Source organism: Peromyscus leucopus, chromosome 2, assembly GCF_004664715.2.
Source record: "Peromyscus leucopus breed LL Stock chromosome 2, UCI_PerLeu_2.1, whole genome shotgun sequence".
Lineage (NCBI taxonomy): Eukaryota > Metazoa > Chordata > Mammalia > Rodentia > Cricetidae > Peromyscus > Peromyscus leucopus.
Genome location: NC_051064.1, coordinates 140,300,507 through 140,322,701, shown reverse-complemented (window position 1 = coordinate 140,322,701; position 22,195 = coordinate 140,300,507). Strand labels below are relative to the sequence as shown.

At 53.2% G+C, this 22,195-nt stretch overlaps 2 protein-coding genes across 5 annotated transcripts; one reads left to right on the top strand and one right to left on the bottom strand.

Annotated features, from left to right (window-relative positions):
• Positions 1 to 326: 326 nt before the first annotated feature.
• Akr7a2 (aldo-keto reductase family 7 member A2) lies at positions 327 to 7,988 on the bottom strand. The gene is made up of 7 exons (XM_028875275.2): positions 7,652 to 7,988; positions 4,239 to 4,426; positions 3,961 to 4,065; positions 2,236 to 2,332; positions 1,958 to 2,057; positions 1,122 to 1,251; positions 327 to 735 (listed from the first exon to the last, which is right to left on the bottom strand). The coding sequence occupies exons 1-7, from the start codon at positions 7,971 to 7,973 to the stop codon at positions 574 to 576; spliced, it is 1,104 nt and encodes a 367-aa protein (XP_028731108.1). The 5' UTR covers positions 7,974 to 7,988; the 3' UTR covers positions 327 to 573.
• Positions 7,989 to 8,028: 40 nt separating this feature from the next.
• Positions 8,029 to 21,542, top strand: Slc66a1 (solute carrier family 66 member 1). Of its 4 annotated transcripts, XR_005090947.1 has the most exons (11): positions 8,037 to 8,106; positions 8,340 to 8,516; positions 10,770 to 10,849; positions 11,443 to 11,683; positions 15,204 to 15,333; positions 15,885 to 15,972; positions 16,371 to 16,513; positions 16,666 to 16,758; positions 17,455 to 17,640; positions 19,002 to 19,514; positions 19,993 to 21,542. XR_005090947.1 is itself a non-coding variant. In XM_028875277.2 (10 exons), the coding sequence occupies exons 4-10, from the start codon at positions 11,520 to 11,522 to the stop codon at positions 19,077 to 19,079; spliced, it is 882 nt and encodes a 293-aa protein (XP_028731110.1). In that variant the 5' UTR covers positions 8,037 to 8,106; positions 8,340 to 8,516; positions 10,770 to 10,849; positions 11,443 to 11,519; the 3' UTR covers positions 19,080 to 21,542. The 4 variants fall into 4 exon arrangements, 3 of the variants coding, with proteins under 3 accessions (XP_028731111.1, XP_028731110.1, XP_037059032.1); XM_028875277.2 differs by having other exon boundaries at positions 19,002 to 21,542; XM_028875278.2 differs by lacking the exon at positions 8,340 to 8,516 and having other exon boundaries at positions 8,029 to 8,106; positions 19,002 to 21,542.
• The last annotated feature ends 653 nt before the right edge of the window (positions 21,543 to 22,195 follow it).

Genomic DNA, 22,195 nt, shown 5'->3' with positions numbered 1-22,195 from the left:
TCCAGCCCAACAGCTGGTATATTAAAAGCCAAATAACACCAAATACTCCTTGAGATTTGGCTTAATCCTCTGGCAGGCCCTTAGCTTCTTCCAGGTATTAGCTTTGCCATAATCAGCTGAATTTCTGTTTCATATTTCTGCTTCGGCCTGTAGCAGAAGAGTGAGGGGTGAGGCTGGATCAGGACATGGTGAGGGGACCCTTGCCAGGCAGTGTCAGGCACTCCCACACCTATGCTCTCTGGGGCCCCAGCTCCTGGTTCCACCCTTTCTCAAGGGTCCCGAGGCAGCATGGAGGGAGCAGGTGTTGAGCAGTAGAGGAGACAGTCTGAGGTTCAGTCCTGGCTGCAGCCAGGCCAGATGCCTGCTTTATTTAGACAGGAAGAACTGCTGTAGGACTCAGCCCACCCAGCCTTTCCTCACCAGGAAGGTGACAGGGAGCAGGGATGCAATCTAGAAGACTGTGTGGGTGGAGATCAGAGGAAAGACCCACTGAGTCAGCATAAGGCAAAGAATGGCCAGGGTGTGAACCCAAGAGGTGGCGGGCAAGCCCTTGGCAGCTTGAGCCAGGACAGTCTATCTGAAGTAGTTAGGACACTCGTGGGCGACCAGGTTCCAGGCTTGGTCAAAGGCCTCCACGACAGCCGCCTCCAGGGGCCCTTCCTCAGTGGCGGCCAAGTTCTGCTCCAGCTGCTCCAGGCTGGACATGCCCAAGATGACTGCATCCCCTTGGGTGCCCTGCAAGGGGAGACAGCCGGATCTCAGGACCTTTCTGCTACTTGGTGGTTCCTGTCGTACATGCCCCTCCTTGCCTGTCCCCTTGTAAGTTCTGGGATCTTTGTGTATATCTGTCCTGGACACCCAGGAAGGTCTGAAGGGGTCTCTGACAGCTCAACGTATGTGACTCCACTCTTGCCCCTGGTCACAGGAGCTCTTCCCGGGGGGAGACTTAAGTAAAAACCCACCCTCTCTTTATAAGACACTTGCCTCGTGCCTGCCTGGCAAGCACTTTATACACCAAATGACCTCTCTAGCTCTGGAGGAAGTACTCTCTCTAGAAATAACTTAAAGGCAACTGTGGATCCCCTAAAGGGGCAGAAAATGAGTTCCTGGTGCTGGGCTACCTGGAGCTGTGAGTGGTGGTACATCCAGCGCAGGGCAGCCGAGGTCATGCTGGGGGCGCTGCTGCCATAGGTCGTCTGCAAGGCCTTTTCTACCAGGGCGATGGCCTTGAAGTGGTGTTCCTTCCAGAAGCTGAGTGGGGAGAGTGGCCAGGGGTGAGAATCTTGGGTCACACTGGGGACTAAAGCCAGAGCCTATCAAGACACTGCTCCCACCCCATCTGTAGCATGGAAAGAAGGTCTCTCCCTGGGAGTAGACCTCCTCCGTTACAGGGCTTAAGAAGCTCCTGGGCTGCCCACTCGCTCCCTAGATGCCTCACTGGTAACTCCTAGACCTGTCTATTATCCGCCTAGTGCAACAGAGAAGCTGCTGTAAACCCAGATTTAGCGCTGGCTGCCCAGGCCTCCACCCAAGGTTCCCTCCTGGCAGGGCACTTCTCGGAGTAGCAGTGGCTTATGTGACCACAAGGTCTGGGGGTGAGGATGGGGTTTCCTCACTTCCTTACAGAGGTAGAAGAAAAAGAGAAACCTTAGGATTTGCTATTTCTTATAAGAATCGAAGCTGGGCAGTGGAGGTGCACTTTTAACCCCAGCACTCAGCAGAGGCAGTGAGTTTGAGGCCAGCCTGGGCTGCAAAGCAAAGCAGATGCCAGGATAGCCAGAGTTGTTGCACAGAGAAACCTTGTCTAGAAAAACCACAAAAAAATTTTAAAAAAAGGAATCAAGAAACGGGGGTGGGGGTAGTAGGAGGTTTTATCCCTGGGAGCACAGCTAAGAACTTTAGTTAGATACAAAGTCCCACCCCCACCCCCATCCCGATGAAGAGAAACCCAGCTCACCGATTCCTGTAGGTCTCAGCCCAGCTATTCCCGAAGAAGCGGCCCACAGGTTGCTTGCCGTCCTTGTCTTCATATCTGTATTTGCCTGTCAGGAGGCCCCCTGTGGGAGGGCAACAGTCAGACCCTGGCCTAGACTCTGCCCAGAGGCTGCCTGGTCTCACCCAGCTCTGAACCGGAGAGCAGGAAGAGCCTGGAAAGGGCATCCATAGGGCAGTGATCCAGAGTTGGGCTTGACACGCCCACCCACCTACAGGGCCCGTCCCCATGGCAGCCCATACCAGCCAAGGGGTTGTAGGCGTAGAACCTCAATCCAAAGTGTCTGAGGCAGGGGAGGAGCTCCTTCTCCACCTGCCGGGTGGTGGCGTTGTACATGCCCTGCAGGGAAGGAGAGGGGCTTATTGCAAAGTGTGGATGTATCAAGGAGAGGGACCCAGCTTTCCTCTTTTTAAAAATAATCTATTTTGGAAGCCTGTCTTTTTTAGACTAGGTCTTGGTAAATTGGCCAGGCTGTTCCTAAACTCCTGGGCTCAAGTGATCCCCAGTAGCTGGGGCTAGAGGCCTGTACCCTGTGCCTGCTGGTCCTCCACTTTTTATTTATTTTTGTGTGTCTGTAGGTATGTGTTGTATATGTGTATGGGTGCAGAGGCCACAGGAGGATGTTGGGGGTCCTGCTGTACCAGTTTCTGCCTTATTCCTGAGACAGGGCCTCTCCCCGAATCTGGAGCTGGGTGGGCACCGAGCAAGCCCCAATGATTCCCTCGTCTCCTTTCATAGCACTAGGTAACAGGTGCACACAACCATGTCTGGCTGTGTGTGTGAACCGGGCAATAATGCCTGGCCTTGTGTGTGAACTGGGCAACACTCCGGGCTGTGTGTGTGAACCGGGGATGAGAAACCAGGTCCTCATGGCTGCACAGCAAGTGTTTTCACCTGTTAAACCTAGTTTCTGGCCGGGCGGTGGTGGCGCACGCCTTTAATCCCAGCACTTGGGAGGCAGAGCCAGGCGGATCTCTGTGAGTTCGAGGCCAGCCTGGGCTACCAAGTGAGTTCCAGGAAAAGGCGCAAAGCTATACAGAGAAACCCTGTCTCGAAAAACCAAAAAAAAAAAAAAAACCAAAAAACTAGTTTCTGTTTTTTGAAATAGTCTTGCTCTGTAGCCCAGGCTCGCCTTGAACTCTTAGTGATCCTCCTGCCTCAGACATCCATGTGTGCGCCCGTATGTATGCCCAGATTGAAATTTTCTGCTTTGAAAACTCTAAATCTAAACCTTCCCAGGTTCAATTATTTCAAATCTCACCTGGAGGGCACAGGGACTAACTAATACTTTTTTCTTAAATTCTAGAGATTGTAGTATGGAGTAGGGTTGAGAGTGCTGGGCACAGGGAGGGGAAACTGGACTGGGTTATCAATCTACAGATATCTCTAGGCCTCCTTTATGGGCTGGATGCTGAAATCACAACTACTCAAAAGGTTAGCAAATTCTCTGCTTCCAAGAGATGCAATAATAAAATTAAAAATATGGACAGCAGGCTGGGGTGTATAGGGCATGTATCAGGTCTTAGGTTCAATCTCCAGTACCACAAAGGAAACACACACACAATAAAAAAAATCCCCGGAGAAAGGCACTAAAGGTGAGCTCTGAGATGAAGGAGGTACTCAGGATGGCTCAGTGGATGAAGAGGGCCTTCAGAGACTGGAGGCCCCGAGGGCTTGTGGGGAGGGGATTCCCAGGAACGGGTGTTCTGGGTCAAAGGTGAGTGAGTACTTCTAGGACTCGGGGAGGTATGTTCTAGGCTGCAGTGCAGGATGGGATCAAGATGTATGTGCTCAGGCAGTAAGAAAGTGGGTGCACCATAGTGAGGCTGCTGAGAAACTAGGTGGTACCCACAGGCTTTGAGGAGGCTACTCTGGAGAGGTCTAAGGAGGGGTCTGAAGCCCAAGACGACTTGGGATCAGCTGAGCTCTGAGGTCTGGGTAGCCCCAGCACACCAAGTTCCCCTCACCTGGTACACAGTTGGCAGGATCCAGCCATTGCTCTTGCAGAGGGTACAGATCTCAGCCACCTCCCAGGAGGCATAGTTGGACAGGCCAAGCTCCACAAACTTGCCCTGCAGGGGAGAGGACTCAGCTCAGCCCAGGGCACCAGGAAGGGAAAACCAACTGGGTGGCAATGACGTCTGTGCTCAGCTCTGCCCTGGGTGCCCAGCGAGCCTCACTGTCATGGCAGAGTCAGGATGAGTGGTATAAAGATCACCCCTCTGAGCTCAGGGGCCACCCTCACCTCCTGCTGCAGCTGGTGACAGGCACGAAGCGTCTCCTCTATTGGGGTGCTGTGGTCAGGAGCGTGTAAATAGAAGAGGTCCACCCGGGGACACTGCAGCCTCTTCAGTGACGTCTCCAGCTGGGACCGGACACTGTCAGGCTTCAGTGACTTCCCATCCCAAGGGTTGGCCTTGGTGGCAATTTTCACTTGCAGGAAGATTATAATGATTAAGAAACACATTAAAAGGTCAAGCATGGTGGTGCATGTCCTTAATCCCAGCATTCAGGAGGCAGAGCCAAGTGATCTCTGTGAGTTCCAGGCTGGCCTGGTCTACAGAGTGAGTTCTAGGACAGCCAGGGCTACACAGTAAAATCCTGTCCCAAACAAAACCCAAACAACAAAAACAAAAAGACTTATTAGAATTACCCACTGGCCATGTAAATGTAAATGTTCCTGGCTAAATTACTTAATTTGTTCACTATTTCCTAATCCTTAGATAAAGTGACAATAATAGAACTGTCCTCACATGGAGGCACAGGGATTAAGTCATCTTTTTTTTTTTTTTTTTTTTTTCCCTCTTAAATTCTAGGTAGGGGGCCTGGAAAGATGGCTCACCAGTTAAGAGCACTGGCTGTTCCCCCAGAGGTCCTAAATTCAATCCCAGCAACCACCTGATGGCTCACAACCATTTATAATGGGATCTGATGCCCTCTTCTGGCGTGCAGACATACATGCAGATAGAACACTCATATACATGAAATATGTAAGTAAATAAATCTTAAAATTCTAGGGAGTCTTAAAATCCTTCTGATTTTATATGGAGACAATCATGCTATCTATGAATTAAGGGAGCTTTAAAAATAATTTTTAATTAAGATACAAAATAGGGTCAGGAGAACCGGCTCAGCAGTTAAAAGCACCTGTTGCTCTTGCAGGGGACCCAGGTTCAAATCCCAGCACCCACAGGGCAGCTTACAACCACCCATCACTTCAGTTCCAGAGTATTCAACACTCTCTTTGGATACAAGCTACATGGTATGTGGCACACATCTATATATGCAGACAAAACATTTGTACACCCACAATAAAAAAAAAAATCTTTAAAAGATTTAATTTTTTTTTAGTGAGCAAAGGACCTGAACAGACATTAAAGGTTGGCTGGTAAGCTGTCTCAGTGGATAAAGGTGCTTGCCACACAAGGCTGCATTTTGAATTTTAAGACTATATATATCGAAGGGCAGGGGGTATAGGATTTGAAACATGAGAAGAATGCAGACTCCATCCCAAAGGTGCTCAAACACTATCCCATCTTTAGACTTGATGTTCCAAGTTTTGTCAGGATGATATGAGCCCATCATTTTGCTCCCTCTAGCCATAAAATAGAGAAGGAACTCAGTGGGACAGGCCTGAAAGCAGGAAGACCACTAAGTACTATGTAAGAACGGAGGCTGAAGAGATGGCTCAGTGGTCTAGAGCATTTATTGTTCTTGCGGAGGACTCAGGTTCGATTCCCAAAACCCGCACATGTTGGTCTCACAATCATCTGTAATTACAGTTCCAGGGTACCCAACCCTCTCTTCTGGCCTTTGTGGGCGCATATACAAGCAGGCAAAGCACAAATACAAATAAATTAATGAAGTATAAAAAAAATATAAAAAAGCCAGTTAGTGGTGGTACATGCCTTTAATCCCTGGAGGCTGAGGCAAGCGAATCTCTGAGTTTGAGGCCAGCCTGGTTCTACAAAGTAAGTTCTGGAACAGCCAAAGCTAAACCCTGTCTTGAAAAATCAAAATCCCAACAAATTAGGGAAGAGATAGAGAGACCTGAATGTGTTCCTTGGCAGCAATCAATCTTTCAGACCCCCAGAAGCCTGCACCTCCAATCCACTGCAGATGCTCCCCAGTCATGGACTCAGTACTGTTTCTTCCCAGAGAGGGAACCCCAACAACTGGCCTGATGATGGACAGATGGATTCTGTGCGCTGATACTTGCTTATGTGGACTCAGCAAGACAAAGGGGAGCCCTCTGATCCCACAGCATAGAGAAGACCACAGCCTCTCCTGGCTACAACACCCACCCTCAGGCCTTCTCATGTGAACTTCTGCCACAGGAATGACCTGAGGACTCTGGCCTCTAGTGAGTCAAGAGGGAGTTCCAGGACAGCCAGGACTACACAGAGACAGAGAAACCCTGTCTCTCAAAACCAAAAAGAAAGAGAAAGGGGAGGGGGAGGGGGAGAGAGGGAGAGAGAGAGAGAGAGAGAGAGAGAGAGAGAGAGAGAGAGACAGAGAGACAGAGAGAGAGAGAAGACAGAGAGAGAGAGACAGAGAGAGACAGAGGAATCATAAACAAATCGGCCAGGTAAACTCTACAGTGTTGGGCTTGAGAGATCGGCTTACTTATGCCCTCCAGTTCTAACATGGTGAGTCTCAGGGGCCTTGGAGAGGACCACTGCACAGGAACTGGAAGGAGGAGTCTCGGGAAGGCAAAGAAGAGACCTCTCTATATATCAGGCACACGCCTAAGACTTCCAATGGTTTCAAGCAAATGAGGGACGGCTCCCCTCCTCTTCCATCAAGGGACACATGCCACTGACCATCCTGCCCCATACATGTTCTTTGCACTCTCAAGCTCCATCATGGCGCAGCTGAGCCTTCAGCCTCCAGTAGCCCTTTCTCTTGTTCTCTACCCAGCACAGTGCTGCTTACACTGCTAAGGTCTAGCCTCAGGGCTCCATGAGCTTTGCTTACTGCTACTCCCGTCCGTGCTCCCCAGCAATCGCGGCCTCAGTCTTCCACGAGGGACTGGAACTCCCTCTGGGGGTTAGTCACTCCCCACTGCAGTAGCCCCCACTGCAAGACCGGGCACAGCGTGGATAGAAAGGCCGGGAGTGCCCTCTCCCCACGCTACCTTCCACCCCCCGCCCCCTAGGGCCCTTGGCATTGCCACAGATCTCCTTGAGACGCACAGGTACTGCCAACTGCCTAGGACAAAGTCTAGGAGATGACCAAAGACCGGAAAGAGAAACATGCTCCTGGAGCACAGGGCTGGTGAGGGTAAGAGAGAAGGGCATAAGCACAAAGCCTGGGTGGGGGGAGGGGGCGGCTAAGGGCAAATCGGGAGTTGGGAGGCAAGGATTGAGGTGGGAAGCACGGGGCCAGAACAGGCTCAAGGGGAGACTGGGGAGCTTCCCAGCACCGGTCCCCGAGCTGCAACTCCAGAAGCTTCAAAGGAGAGGCGGGACAAAGTTCAGTTCAGTAGTTCAGGACTACAGGTGCCTTAGGAGCTTGGGGTCCACACAGCTGTGGACATGGGGGCTTACGAAGCTCCCGGGTGCAGACCCTGGGCGCTGCACTCCGGATGCGGGCACCAGCTCAGCTCTACTCGGTGCAGGGAGCGTGTGGGGGGGGGGGGGCAGGTGTAGCGGTTACCTGTGCAGTCGCCGCTGCCCAGCCCAAGCCCCAGGCCGCCCAGAATGCTCTCGGACTGGCCGTCACAGTACATGAAGGCCGTGTCCAGTTCGCTGTGGCCGCGCTCCATGAAGGCGCGGACGGTCGCGGCACTGGCGCTCGCATCCATGCGGCGCCCCATCTCCATGGTGCCCAGAACCGTGGCGGGCCGGAGAGGGGCGCCCGAGGCGGCGCCGGGTGCCGGAGGCCGGGACATGGCGAGAGGACGCGCTACGGAAGGCCCGGAGCGACGCGCACAGCGAACCGCAGCGCGGCCCACGGCTCGAGACGCTGCACGCAGCATGGAGACTGCGCCTGCGCGCCCGGGCGCCTGGGGCTCCGCCCACAGCGCGCGGCGGGGCGGGGCGTCGCGGAGATCAGCTGACGCAGGCGGGCTACGGACCTTGAAGCTGAGTCCGGCTGTGGATCCTCACTTGGTGAGACTGCAGGGGGCTGGCGGCAGCCTGGCTGGGGGTCGGGACTCCAGGTGGGCCCTGTCAATTCTTCCCTACACCCTCCCCCAGCCCCGCACAGTCCCTGGCGCCGGTCCCCTTTGGGGGCGCGGGATACCCGGTCTGGCCTGGGATCCGAGTTCGGGTCTGTCTCCACATCTCACCTGCCGGTCCCCGCCTTCCGGTCTCTTGGCTTCTGATTGCCTTGTTTTCCCCAGACTGGGCGGGGCCTTGCGGCGCTTGCCCCAGCGACTTGCCCTGTCATTATCCCTCGGAACCGGCCGAGGAACCGGCCGAGTCACCGGAAGGAGTTAGAGCCTTGGTTTGGAGGCCTAGAGTGAGTGGGATCCCGGAGCCAGTGCGGGATCTCCTGACACATTCTCCCAGGTCTGCAGGTAGGGAGTCCAGAATGCCCCCTCTCTCGGCAGGATTTCAAGGAGGGTTGGTTAGAAGTGTGAGGGCTGCTATAGTCTCAGATCTTGTTCAGTTAGTGTATACTGTGTGCTACTATGTGACCCAGGGGGCTACAGCAAGAACAGAATGTTACTGTTGACTGTGTCAAATGTGCTTCGGTGGGAAGCATCTTTCTGGCTTTGCTTGGAGTTGGAGGAGTTGGGTGTGGTGGGAGATACTGTCTCCTGGCTAGCCTTTCTGGACGTGAACCATGAGAGTCAGACTCCTTCCTAATACTGGGGGATTGTAGCTCAATGGTAGGGCACTTGACCGACATGTATGAGTTCCTAGGCTCCCATCATGGCTTGGACTGGGTTTTATTGAAGTCTGCAGTCAGTCTAGGAGTTAAGTACCTTTCATGATTCCCTTTATTATATGCATCAGAACGCTGAAGCTCAGAGGGACTTCTCAGTCCAACACCCCCCACCCCCACCCCCACCCCCCAGCCCGCAAATCACAATTTCCTCCCTTCCCTTCTTCTCCCCTCTTCCCTTCTCATGTCTTTTTCTTTCCTCCCTTTTTCCCTCTTTATCATGCTACCTCCCCTCTCCTTTGCATTTCTGAGACTTTGTTGTGCGCTAGTAAATCCAGACCACAAGAATAGGAAATACATGAACAGGGAGAAGGAGAGAGACTTGTTTGAAGAGCAAGGTTTAACAAGGAAAGGGATGCGTCTTCTCCAGAAGTGTGTTCCAGGGGACAAGAGGAGGTCACTGCAACTGCCTCTTGGAGAAGACAGTTTAGAAATGGGTCATGGTATCTCTACCAGGCATTTGTGGTGGAGAAGGATTCCTTAGAGGAAGAAACAGCATGTGCAGGTGCCTGGGACTCTGAGGACCTGGGCTAGGAAATGAAGTTAAGATAACAGTTCTTGTGGGTGCTTGGGACCCTGTCTCTGTGAATTTGAACTTGATCCAGTATCAAAATGGAACCTGTATCTGCTTTGGTGGGAAGCACCTCCCTGGCTTGGCTTGGAGTTGGCGAGGAGTGGGGTATTTCAGGACATCTGTCTCCTGGCCAGCCTTTCTGGAAATGAACCATGAGAGTCAGGATCCTTCAGACTGAGGGATGTAGCCCAGTGGTAGAGCACGTGACTAGCATGTATGAGGTCCTAGGCTCAAACTTTGGTATCAAGGGAAGTCTTCAAAGAAGCTGGGAGAGCTGTTTACACCCACAGTGTAAACTGCTTACTTCATTTCCTTCTTAGCCTGGTGAGAGGGAGTGAGAGGCTCCACAGTGGTCAAGATACTGGGTTCTCATCTTTAAACCATCACTACTATGGGTCAGATGTGGGGCTCAGAGCTATGTTCAGTTCAGAAGGATATTAGCCCCAGTTCATAGACAGACTCAGACAGGCTGACTCACTTGCCCAAAGCCTCTCAACCCTACCTTTAAAATGGGGACAGTGTTCCCTACCTGGCCTGAGGGATGGCAGTGTATGGATGTGTGAATTGTAGAGGCCTATTCAGAACCTACATGGGAGCATGGAGCAGGGGAGGCCAGTAGGATGTGTGTGGCTGATAAACAAGAGGGCTTCTTAGGCACAGCTCTTACCTGGACTGTGTGTGAACTAAGGTGTCAGGTAACTGCTCTCAAAATCGGCTATGCTGATATCATCTGCACCAGCCACGGAGACCAGGGAAGAGCCTTCCATCCATTCTCTGCCCCATACTGGAGCTACCCCAATAAGCTGGCCACACAGTGACCTGGGGCACCCTTACCCCCAGCTCTGGTAGCTGATCACGTTAGGTCTTCTGAGAGTCTGGGCCTCCTGAGAAAAGGAGCTGCCTTCCTTCCTCTCCCTGGCCTGATGATCGCAAGCTCAGCAGTCCTGCGTCCAGCCCGAGCTTTGTGAGGCGGTCAGGCCTCCCTGGCATAAGTGGGAACTAAGAAAGTCCAGGAGTGAGTCCGTCTGGATGAGGAAGCACCCTCTCAGCACAGTGACAAAAGGGGAAGCCGTGGCAGCCTCCAGTGAAGCCTCGCCCTTGGGGGCTTGACTCTTTTGCTTTCTGGCTGGGTGGCCCTGGCGGATGACTTCCTACTGTGGTCTCAGGTTCCTCCAGAATACGTCAGTGGTGTGCCATTGAGTCAGGCCGAGGACAGAATGTGTGAACGCATGCCAGGGACTGGAGGAGATGGCTCTCCTTCCCTCTCTAGGTTGTCATGCACGAGTGACAGTGTCCTACTCTGTGCAGGTACAAGGAACTGGGAGGACTCCTTTCTTCCTGATCCTTCCACCAGCCATACTCTGGTGTGGGTTGTGGCTTCCTTGCAGGTAGGTGTCATGCATGTCTTTCAGGCTTTGTGAGGAACGTGGGCCCCAGCATCCTATCCGGGTACCTGGGCAACCCTAGGAACCACCCTCTCATTCATACACGAAGACGCCAAGGGTAGTCTTCCCTCCAGTGAGGCCTGGCCTCAGAGACCTTGTCAGACAATAGAGATGACACAGGAATGGAAGCCTGGCCTGGTGGTTCAGACCTGTGATCCCAGCACTCAGATGTCTGAAGCAGGAGGGTTGGAGGTTTAAAGCCAGCTTGGGCAATTTGTGAGACCCTCTTGAGACACAAAGTTAAAAAAAATGCCGAGGACGCAGGACAGTTGTTGACATCTTGTCCAGCACATGCAGGACTCTGGATCTGACCTCTAAAACAGAAGAAAATACCTGCATGTTCACAAGCTGTATCTAAAGCTGCTGTTGGCACCCCGGCCCGCCCCTCTGCATATGAACCCATTTAACCCACAGCAGCTAGGTGAAGTAGGGCCTGACATTATCCTCACTGTGTAGAGGACAGGGCCAGTTGACATCACAGGATCGTGAGAAGGGCTAGACCTCCCAACGCTGAAGACCTCTTTCCCTTTTTGTAGGACGAGCCTGCGACAGCCTCTGAACTGTGTCCACACACCTCCGCCTTCTTCCCTGCTGGGACCCTCCCTCTGCAGCCATGGTCTGGAGGACGCTGGGCGCAAGCAACTTTTCCCTCTGCCCCAACGGCTCCATCCAGTGGATCTGGGATGTGTTTGGTGAATGTGCTCAGGATGGCTGGGATGAGGCCAGCGTGGGCCTGGGCTTGGTCTCTATTCTCTGCTTTGCTGCGTCTACCTTCCCGTGAGTATATATATATGCCTCTGGCAGGAGCAGGTGAGGCTTCGGGGTTGGTAGCAGTCCCTGACCTGCCTCAAGGGTTCCGCTGGCTGGTCTAGAGTCCAGGCCGGGTCTACTCCCTCCCTGATCCCATTCACTGGAGGCCAGCTTGCTCTGAAGATGGGACGCTGCATGGAGTCCTCACAGGCCGGACCTCACGCTGAGGGGGTGCTGCTGCTGGAATAGTAACATTTTCTACCATGTGTTGAGCCCCCACTCTGTTCTGGGCCCATGTCTAAGTGCGGGTGGGGTTTACCTCCTTTGCTCCTCATTAACAGCCCCGTGAAATAGGCAGAGTTCCTTTCCCTGTTTTCCAGACAAGATGAGGGCTTCTTAGTGAGCTCTTCGTTGCTCAGTTGGAAAGAGATGGGGTTGGAGAATGGGTGGGCTGGGATGCATTAGACATGGCTGTGTCCTTCAAGTGAAGACAAGCTGATGGTGAAGACATGGCTGTGTCCTTCAAGTGAAGACAGGCTGATGGTGAAGATGGAAGCAGGAACTACAGAATCGTGTGGCTGTTGTTGGGCTGGGGGATAAGGACATTACTGCAGAGGGGTCCAGAGTGTCCACACTCAGCTCTGCCACCTCCTGGCTGTGACCCGGGTCACATTGCCTTGCTCTGGGCCCTCGTTTACCCAGTATGTGCACAAGCTCGAGAGCTGGCATAGTGCCAGTGTCCAGTTACGTGAAGCATGAAAGAGAGCCCCTGGCCACTCAGCAGAGGCAGGAAGGGCCGCAGCCAGGAAGAACTTGGGGGTGTGAGCTACTAGCAGGCAGGAAGCAGCCGGCTAGGAACAGCAGGTGTGTGAGAGAAGGGACAGCCACCGTCAGGCCTGGCTGGTCATCGTGAGAGGGTGAGGCAGGCAGAAGTGAAATCAGGAGTTCACTGAGAGTTCTATCGTCCAAGGCTGTTGTGCTCTTGGGCTGGGTGCGGTGACACACACTCTTAATCCCAGCAATCAAGAGGCACAGGTAGGTGGATCTCTGAGTTCAAGGCCAGCCTGGTCCACAGAGTTCCAGGACAGCCAGGAGTACACAGAGAAACCCTGCCTCAAAAAAACAAAACAATTTGCTCTTGGGCTGGGGCGACTGGGTTAAGGGCATTCACTGCTCTTGCAGAAGACCTGGGTTTGATTCCCAGCACCTGTGTGATTACTGCCTTAACTCCAGTGATTACTGCCTTAACTCCAGTGATTACTGTGATTAACTCCAGTTTCAGGAGATCTGACACCCTCTTCTGGCCTCCGCACCAGGGACACACATGGTGCACATACATTCATGCCGGCAAAAAACTTATACACTAAAAATAAATCTTAAAAAATATGTATGCTTGTTGGCTGGGGTAGATCGCTCAGTGTAAATTGCTTGCTACTTCATCATGAGGATCTTAGTTTGGATCCCCAGAACCCATGTGAAGATGGATACAGTGATGTATGTGTGTGATCCCAGTGCTCCCAGTGAAGTAGGAAGCAGAAACGGGAAAATCCTTGGAAGCTTGTGGGCCAGCTGGCCTGGCATCTACAGCTGTGAACAAGATACCCTGCCTCAAACGAGGTGGAAAGTCTGGACTAATACCAGAGGTTGTCCTCTGACCTCCATATGCATAGCATGTGTCTTTCCAGTCCCTTCGAGGCTGAGACTGGAGGATCATGAGTTCAAGGCCAACCTGGGCTATCTAGGGAGACCCTGTAACCCTGAACTCCTGATATACCTGTCTCCATCTCTAAATTGCTGGGATTACACATGTAGCATCCACTCCTAAGTCTCTTTTCGTTTTCTCTAAAAAAATTATTTTATGCGTTTGGTTATTTTACTTGTATGTATTTAAGTGCACCACATGTGTGCTTGGTACCTGGTACCCAAAGATGGTACCTGGATCCTCTGGGACTGTAGTTTACAGTTAGTTGTGAGTCTCCGTGTGGGTGCTGGGAACTAAATCTGGGCCTTCTGCAAGAGCAGCGGGCCCTCTTAATTATAGACTGTCTCTACTCTCATGAATTTCTTTTTAAATTTTTTCATTATTATTATTGTTATTATTTTGTTTTGTTTTTCGAGACAGGGTCTTTCTACATAGCCCTGGCTGTCCTGGAACTCCCTCTGTAGACCCAGACCTGCCTCAAACTCAGAGAGAACTGCCTGCCTCTGCCTCCCAAGTGCTGGGAATGAAGGCGTGAGCCACCACTGCCTGGCTATTTATTATTAATTAATCAACTAACTAATTAATTTTGAGACAGAGGCTCACTATCTATTCCCAGCAGCCTGAAACTCACTGTGTAGATCAGGCTGGCCTCAAACTCATAGGAATCCACCTGTCTCTGCCTCCTAAGTGCTGGGATTAAAGGCGTGTGCCATTGCACCTGGCTCTTGAGTTTCTTTCTTTCTTTCTCTTTTAATTAGTTTTAATTTTCTTCTTCTGTATGTATGTTTAGCCTGCATGCATGTCTGTGCATCACGTGTGCAGTGCTCTCAGAGGCTAGAAGAAGGTGTCTGATTTCTTGGAACTGGAGTGGCAGGCAGTTGTAAACCACCATGTGTAACAATCAAGAGCAAGATTGGAGCCCAGGAGTGGAGGCCTACACAGAGGGTCTGAGGCCAGCCTGGACTGTCTGAGGCCCAGGAGTGGAGGCCTACACAGAGGGTCTGAGGCCAGCCTGGACTGTCTGAGGCCTGTCGCAAACAAGTAGTGACAGCAGCAATGGAGTGTCAAGGCTAGAGGCTCTGGCCAGGGTGACTCCTAGGAGTGGCACAGCCATCTTGGTCCCCGGTGTGCAGTGTCCTCATCGACCTGACCGTCCTTGTGTTGGGACTCAAGGAGTCACTGCCACAGGGGGCTTAGGTCCGTGCCCAGACCCCTTAGCAACAGCAGCTTACATTACATTTGGCTTCATACCCAACCCAGCCACAGCATGAAGGGCCTTAGGGCAGACAGCCAAGGGACCAGAAGCCTGTGAAACAGCTGCCGGAGTCTGGCCACCCTTCTCTGCTTGCCCTTACAGTGACCAGGCTGTAGGTCTGCGTGTCTTATCATCAGTGACTCCTAAAAGAGGGCCGGGCCGGGCCGGGCCTCAGACCCACCTCAGCCGCCCTACCCATGCTTTCAATCCCACCAACCAGATTTTAAAAATAAGCCAAGTTGTTTCTCAAGGCTGGGCACATGCTTCAGAAACTTGTACAGACCCTCGGTCCCTTCTGGAGATGCCAGGGTACAGTGGGGGAGACTCTGAATAAGGTTGCGGACCTGTCTGGAAAGATACACAGCTGCTGTGCTCCCGGGCTAGTAAGGGTTCCCACTGGTAAAATCCCTCCCCAGATCAAAGAAATGCTCTGAGGATATTGCCTTTGACGTTCTGGGTTCCATCCTAAGCCCCTGGGCCATCTCTTGCCCATCGCTGCCGCAGCCCTGCTGTTAAGGTCTTCTCATTGGCCCTTTAAAGTGGCTTCTTAGGTCTCAGCCTCTGAGCACGTGTCCCCTCCTCTTCTTCAGCCAATACATCAAGGCCTGCAAGACAGGGAACATGGACCAGGCCCTGTCCTTTTGGTTCCTCCTGGGCTGGATCGGTGGAGATTCCTGCAACCTCATTGGCTCCTTCCTTGCAGACCAGCTACCCCTGCAGGTGGGTGGGTCCCAGGTGGGTGGGTCCCAGGCACAGCAGGGCAGCTAAGGACAAGTGGGAACAGCTGTGGGAGGAGAGGCTGGGACTTCATGTCTGTCGGCCACTCCATGGCCACCATGCTATGTATAACCATGCGTGAGTCAGGGTTTCTGTTCGTCTCAGTTTTCCTCATTTACCATGTAAGCATACCACACCATAGTCTGTGCTTCTGAGGGGTTGGGGGCCCAACTAAAAATTTTGAGCATGGGGCCCTCAAAGTAGCAGATGGGGGTTTCCTTGGGAACCACAGACATTCCATGGCCAGCAGAACCAGGGTCAGTCGGGAAGGCCTTGGCTGTTTGTCTCAACTCTTAGCACTCGATGCTTTGTTGACTGTCCAGGCTGGAGTCTTGCAGGACCCCCTGTCCACCTGACCCCTCATTCGCCTAGGTAGGAACAGGGAGCCTTCTGACCAGAGCTGGTCACCAGCTGGGGTGCAGTGGAGGGCTTGCCGGGGTGGTTGCATCGGCCCAGGACAGCAGCCATTACTCGGGTCTGCCTCTCTTTCCCAGACCTACACGGCTGTGTATTACGTCTTGGCTGACCTCGTGATGCTGACCCTGTACTTCCATTACAAGTTCAAGAACCGGCCTTCCCCATGTGAGTCCAGGGGTCACTCTGGGTCGGGCTCTGCCGGCCTTGGGAGGCCTGGGACCTGAGTTGAAGCAGGCTGAGATGGAGACACACACAGATGAAGCTGCAGGGGGATCCCACTTGCTCTCTCCTCTCTCTGGTTCAGAGCCAGAAAGGAGGGTGAGTCATAGAGCAGCCTCCAGGACAGAGTGCTGACCCCTCTGCCCTGACTGTCTTTCCTGTGTATCCCTAGGGGAAGGGTACTGTTGTATCCCCATTCTACAGATGAAGGACTGAAGCACAGAGAGGCTGGGTCACTTGTCCAAGGTCACACAGCTACTGAGAAGCAAGGCTGGGACTCCCATCCCAGGCTGTCTGCTGTCACCTCGATACCTAACCTTGGCTTCTCTCCTGCCTCAATCCAGTGTCTACCCCTATCAATTCTGTGCTCTTGTTCATCTTGGGGACGGTGTGTATCACACCACTGTTAAGCATCGCTGATCCTGTGGCTCTCCCCAGGGAAGGCTTCCGGGGACGGATGCTCTTGTCTGTGGAGCCTGGCAATAAGGTAGGGGATGGTAACATGGGTGGGCTGACTCTCATTCCCCTGCATGATCATGTAGATATTAAATTGTGGGGGCTACTCTCCCTCTTGGGGAGACTGCTCCCTAAAACTCCCACCAGATAGTGAATGCCCCCTTCCGCCTCTCCGCCCCCCAGCCATTCACAAAGAAGGAGGTCATCGGCTTTGTCATTGGCTCCATCTCCAGCGTGCTGTACCTGCTGTCAAGGCTGCCTCAGATCCGCACCAATGTGAGCTTTCGGTAGGGGTGTGGGTCACACGGAAGGAGGGCTGGCAGGCTGAGCAATGGTATGGTGCAGGAGTTTATGTTCAGAAGATCCTGACCACAGCAGCTGTTGATGTGGGCAGAGTCACCCAGCTGACTGAGCCTCTTTCTGCCTCTGGGAAATCGGCCCCATGACACTTGCTGTGGAGGGGTACATGAGACTGTGTCTCAGTAACATTGGAGGTCAGGTGTGAGGGAATTGCTGAGCTGAGAAGCCAGAGAGTGGACAGGATTCCCGCCCCCCCCCCCGCCCCCCTCCCCCGCTTGCCCGGCAGGAAGAGTCCCTGAGGGCTTCAGAGCCGGCGGCCAGCAGGCATAGGCAGCCATGGTGTCTGGGGTCCTGGGAGAGGTGCTTGGAGTTGGGCCCTGGATAGGGCTGTTTTGGGTGCCAAGTCCATGCTGGGCCTTGGGCACACAATGGAAAACCAGCTCAGAGTACGTACCACCCAGGGCACACCCACGGACGGTTACAATCCAGAGTGATGAGAGCCCTCTCTGGTTTAGGGGACAGGGCTCTTTTTGTAGCCCAGACTGACCCCTCACTGGCTATATAGTGTAAGCCTGGCCTTGAACTCACGATCCTCCTGCCTTAGCCTCCCGAGTGCTGCTATCGTAGACAAGAACCCCCTGAGGTCTCTGACATCACCTCCTTTTCTCCCAGTTCCTACGGCAGTCAACCCAAGGCATTTCCTACTCGCTGTTTGCGTTGGTGATGCTAGGGAACACGCTGTACGGGCTGAGCGTGCTGCTGAAGAACCCTGAGGCAGGCCAGAGCGAGGGCAGCTACCTGCTGCATCACCTGCCCTGGCTGGTGGGCAGCCTGGGTGTGCTGCTGCTTGACACCGTTGTATCCTTTAAGGTGTGTGGTGTGGGCAAAGCCATGTGGGCAAGGCAGCCTCTGCTTCAGCTTGCACATCTCTGTCGGTCCACCCCTCCATCTATTTATGTATTCATCCACACATCCATTCATCAGCCCATCCTTCCGTCTACAATCCAGCCTTCTGTCCATCTTCCATTTGCCCATATCCAACATCATCCTATTCATCATCTATCCATTCACCCACCCACGACCCATCCACCCATCCACCCATGTATTCATCCACACATCCATTCATCTACCTGTCTTCCCATCTACAGTCCAACCTTGCATTCATCTTGTTTACCCTTCCAGCCTCACCCATCCACCCACTCACCCACCCATCCATCCATCTGTCCATCTATCTATCCATCCAACCCCCTATCTACTCAACCACCCACTCACTCATTCAACTTTCATTTATTCATCCATCCATCTACTCACCCACCCCCATCCGTCCATCTGTATCCATCAGTCCATCCGTTCATCAAGAGTATGCACCTCTTTTGTGTGTCAGGCACCTAGCCAGAACCAGCACCATCTGTGAGCAAGGACAGAAGCACCGGGTTTTTTAGGTAGTTACTCCGCTTCAGTGGGACCAAGTGCTGCAGAGAAAGACAGCGTGAATATATCACCACTGGACTGCCCTGGGTCGGGGCAAACAGGCCTCAGCAGATGTCATCTCACCTGGACCGAGGGAGAAGTTATTCAGGGAAAAGCAAGGGAGCAGAGTCCAGCTGCAGCCTGTGCAAAGGCCCCAAGGAATAGAAAAGTCAGTGCACCCATGTCCTGTGGCCCGCAACACCCATGCACTGGAAACAAGAGCTAGATCATGGAGGCAAGCGTGAGTGGGCTTGGCTCCTGACCTCCACTGCTTCCTCACTGAGGGACACAGCGGAGAGCATCAGTCCTCAGGGTTTCTCTCCTTTCACCTGAGTTAGTAGTCGCTGGCTCGCCGGGGTAACAGCTGATGGCATCAGTGTCTGAGCATCCTCCCCACGAGGCCCCCCCAGCACTCAGGAGTGCTCTGTTAGTGTTTGCCAAGTGGCTCAACTGGATATTATTTGGGTCCCACTTGACAGAAAGTAAACATGGCCCTTGTTTCAACATTTGCTACGTCCCCGCGGGGCAAGGCCCCGAATGGCCCAGCCTCTTAGTGTCGTAGAGAGGAAGACAGTCTTATTCCAGGGTTCCTGATGGCCGAGCTGGGGGATCGGGGGTGGCACTCAGGGTGGTGTGAGAGCAAGAGCAAGGCTAGGAGGTCCCGGGGCCCTGTCCCCTGCAGAGCAGGGAGGAGCGGTGGGGACAGCGCCAGCCCAGGGTGTCTGCTGTGGTCTTAACGCCATCCTCAGATCTCCGTCCAGTTCCTGGTGTACAGGAGCCACACCACTGCTGCTGCCTCAGAGCGAGAGCCCCTCCTCCCAAGCTGACCTGTGCCCCAGATGACGGGAACCTCAGCTGCCATCCCAGGAAGAGCCACGTGTGGGCAGTGATACTGCTGCCCCTGGACTGGGCCTTAGGAGGCGGCCTGAGGGAGGCCTGGAACTCTGGGCCTGGTTGCCTCCCTCCATGCCTGGCCTTTAGACAGGTCTGGAGTTGGATCATGCTGTGCCGGGACATACCTCTCAGGTATAAGACAGCTGTTCCAGGACCCTGTAGGGGACCCATAGTGGAGACCCCGGAAGATGGTGTGGCCACCTCCCATCCACCTACCTCAATCTGCCTGTGTGCCCCAGGCTACATCATATCCAGGGGACCCAGGGTTGTCCCTCTGACCGGATACAACCTAGTAAATGATACCTTTCAGCTGGACCTGTTTCTGCTGCTCCCTCCCATGGTGCTTGGGGTCTGGGCAGGGACCCAGGGTGAGTCCAGACTGGTGGGGGACCCATGTCCAGCATCCATGTCGTCTTATAGATGGGCCCTACCCTGGTGGGCCCTACCCATCAGTGGCTCCCAGCGAGGCAGATAACTAGGTGGGGTTTGGTTGGACGGTCCCAGAGGCTTGGCATGATCATGCTTCTCTGCATGCTCGCCAGGGTTGCCTAGGGTGAGGTGGTTAGCCCAAAGCGAGGCATGTGGTCAGCGAAGGTCACCTTGGAGGTAGAGAAGAGGGGCAGGCCAGTGCTTTCCTGGAGAAGGTGGTGACTGGAAGCGTGGGTGGAGGAGGAGGACAGGAGGAGATGGGGCACACACGTGACAAAGGAGGAAAGACAGGGAGAAAGGTGGCTTCCAGCTCACTTCGTTCCTCCTTCCTGCGGGCCACCACCTTCGGGTGACTTGGGGACAGAGAACTAGCTGCCTTTCCTGTTAGCCTCAGCTTATTCACATATATTATTTTAGGTCCAGAAAGCCAGGGGCCACCTGACAGACAGACAAGAGGGCAGCCACCTCAGAGTGCTCCTTTAGCTGCTCTGCCCGCAGCTGCAGAGAGCGGGTCCTGGCACAGACCCAGGCAAGGCATGCGGTGCTCCCAAGCTAGGCATGCGGTGCTCCCAGCCGACTGCTGGCTGCAGCTGGATGTCTACCCCCGTCCCATCCTGGGACCCGGCTCTCTGCTACTTTCCTAGGACCGGATGGCACCTTTCCAAGTCTGAAGATCTGGGGCCTCCACATGGCACATGACCTCAGGTGCAGGCTTGACTGAAACTGTGTGGACAGGAGAAAAGGAAATGACGGTCCTGCCTAAACAGCCCTCATCCGTCTCTCCAGTAGGGTGACACCTCTTCACGGGAGATGTGCTTTGCTGTGGAAATGCCTGTCTGACAGAAGGTGTGGTCTCTACTCAGGCACAGACCACGCAGCCTCGCTAACCTTGAGTCCTCTAGTTGGAGGCTTGCTCTAGTGTTCCAGTAGGGATCCAAGTAAGAGATGTGCAGAGCCTGGTTATGCTCGCCAGGTCTGTCCCTGCCGAGCGGTTCAGGGACTTCAGGGTCTCAAGCCTGCCTCAGCCCCTGGTGAGCCTTGTGACTTGGGCCGACGTCCTAAGCCTGTTGCCCTCTCCCACATCACCAAAAAAACAGTGTTATTGGCCGTAGAAGGTCTTTGTGCTGACTGCATGAGATTCATTTTTGGGTTTATGTCCTGGTGTCTGGCCCATGGGTGAAGAAATGGTAGCTATGTTAGTGTCCCCATCCAAGGGAGTTGAGCCATCCTCACATCTCCTCAGGCTCCTGGGGAAACAGCCAGTTTGACTAACAAGAAGTTGGCTTCCCTCTCCTCCCTCGCCCACACCTCTGCTGCTTTTTACAGGTCAAGGAGTGGCAGGGTGCTCGTCTCGATGTGGCCTGAAGGTACAGGAGGCCCCTCAGATCTTTCCTCAGGCCTCGTGTGTGGGCATTTTGGTTCCAGTCCAGGCTCAGCCACGGAGATGGAAATATACCTACCCAGGAGGGTCTCCTCAAGCCACTCAAAGGGAGGGGAGGCTGGACTATGTGCCTGCAAAGACTCCTCCTACAGTGAGTCAGATAGTGTGTGTGTGTGTGTGTGTGTGTGTGTGTGTGTGTGTGTGTGTGTGTGTGTGTGAGAGAGAGAGAGAGAGAGAGAGAGAGAGAGAGAGAGAGAGAGAGAGAGAAAGAGATTTTATTTCTTTGAGATAGGGTCTTACTATAGCTCACATCAGCTCCCAGACTAGGATTCTCATTGATTATTTATCAGACCTGGGTTTTTTTTTTTTTTAATACTTACTACAGCTAGCACAGTATGGCTTCCAGCTCTCCTCTTCTCCTGGAGGGGGAGTCCCAAATCACGCTTCTCCACCCTTCTGAATTGGCTTCAGGGATTGCGTTCCCCTTGGGCTCAATTGATAAGTTCCTAGCCTCTGTCCCAACCACACCTAACACAGCTCTGAGGATAGAGCTACTCCCACTTCCAACCCCCATCAGAAAACTGGGCAAAGAGCATCTGTCTCTACACCACTGTGTCCCCAGGATACAGGAGATGCTCAATAAAACGCCCGAGACACTGTCTATCCAGAGACTAGCAGTGAGGGAGACTGGCCTGTCACTAGCAACTGTCCTTGGCATGGAGCACACGGCGACCATTGCTGCTTGACAAAGTTGCAGATGTCAGCTTTGAGGGTGACAGGTCTCCAGCACCCCTGACTTTCATTTTCAATGATTCTCACTGTTATGTCTTTCCCTTTGGGAAATTTTGTGCTGGCTTTGGCAAAGGATGAAAATGTGCAATGGTCGGTTTTCCAAACAAAATAATTCTTGGGGAAAAAAATCCCTTCCACCTTGGAACCATATAGGGTGGTAACTGCCTACTCCCACACGAGTTAATGCCAAGCTGCTAGAATATTTAGATAAGTAACATATGCTTGATATTTGAAAATCAAGATTTGTAAACTCCCAAGGTATACTCAGGTTCATGATAATGTATGTCTAGCTAGCCTCTTCTTTGCTCACTCTTAAGCTTTAGTTAATTGGATAACTAAGCCATACAAGAAACTACAATATTCTATAGTAGAGTGTCAGGTTCCCCCAAGAAAGTCCTTTTCCCAAAGTCAGGCTTTTAGGCAAGTCCTCATTTCCTCAGGGGCTTG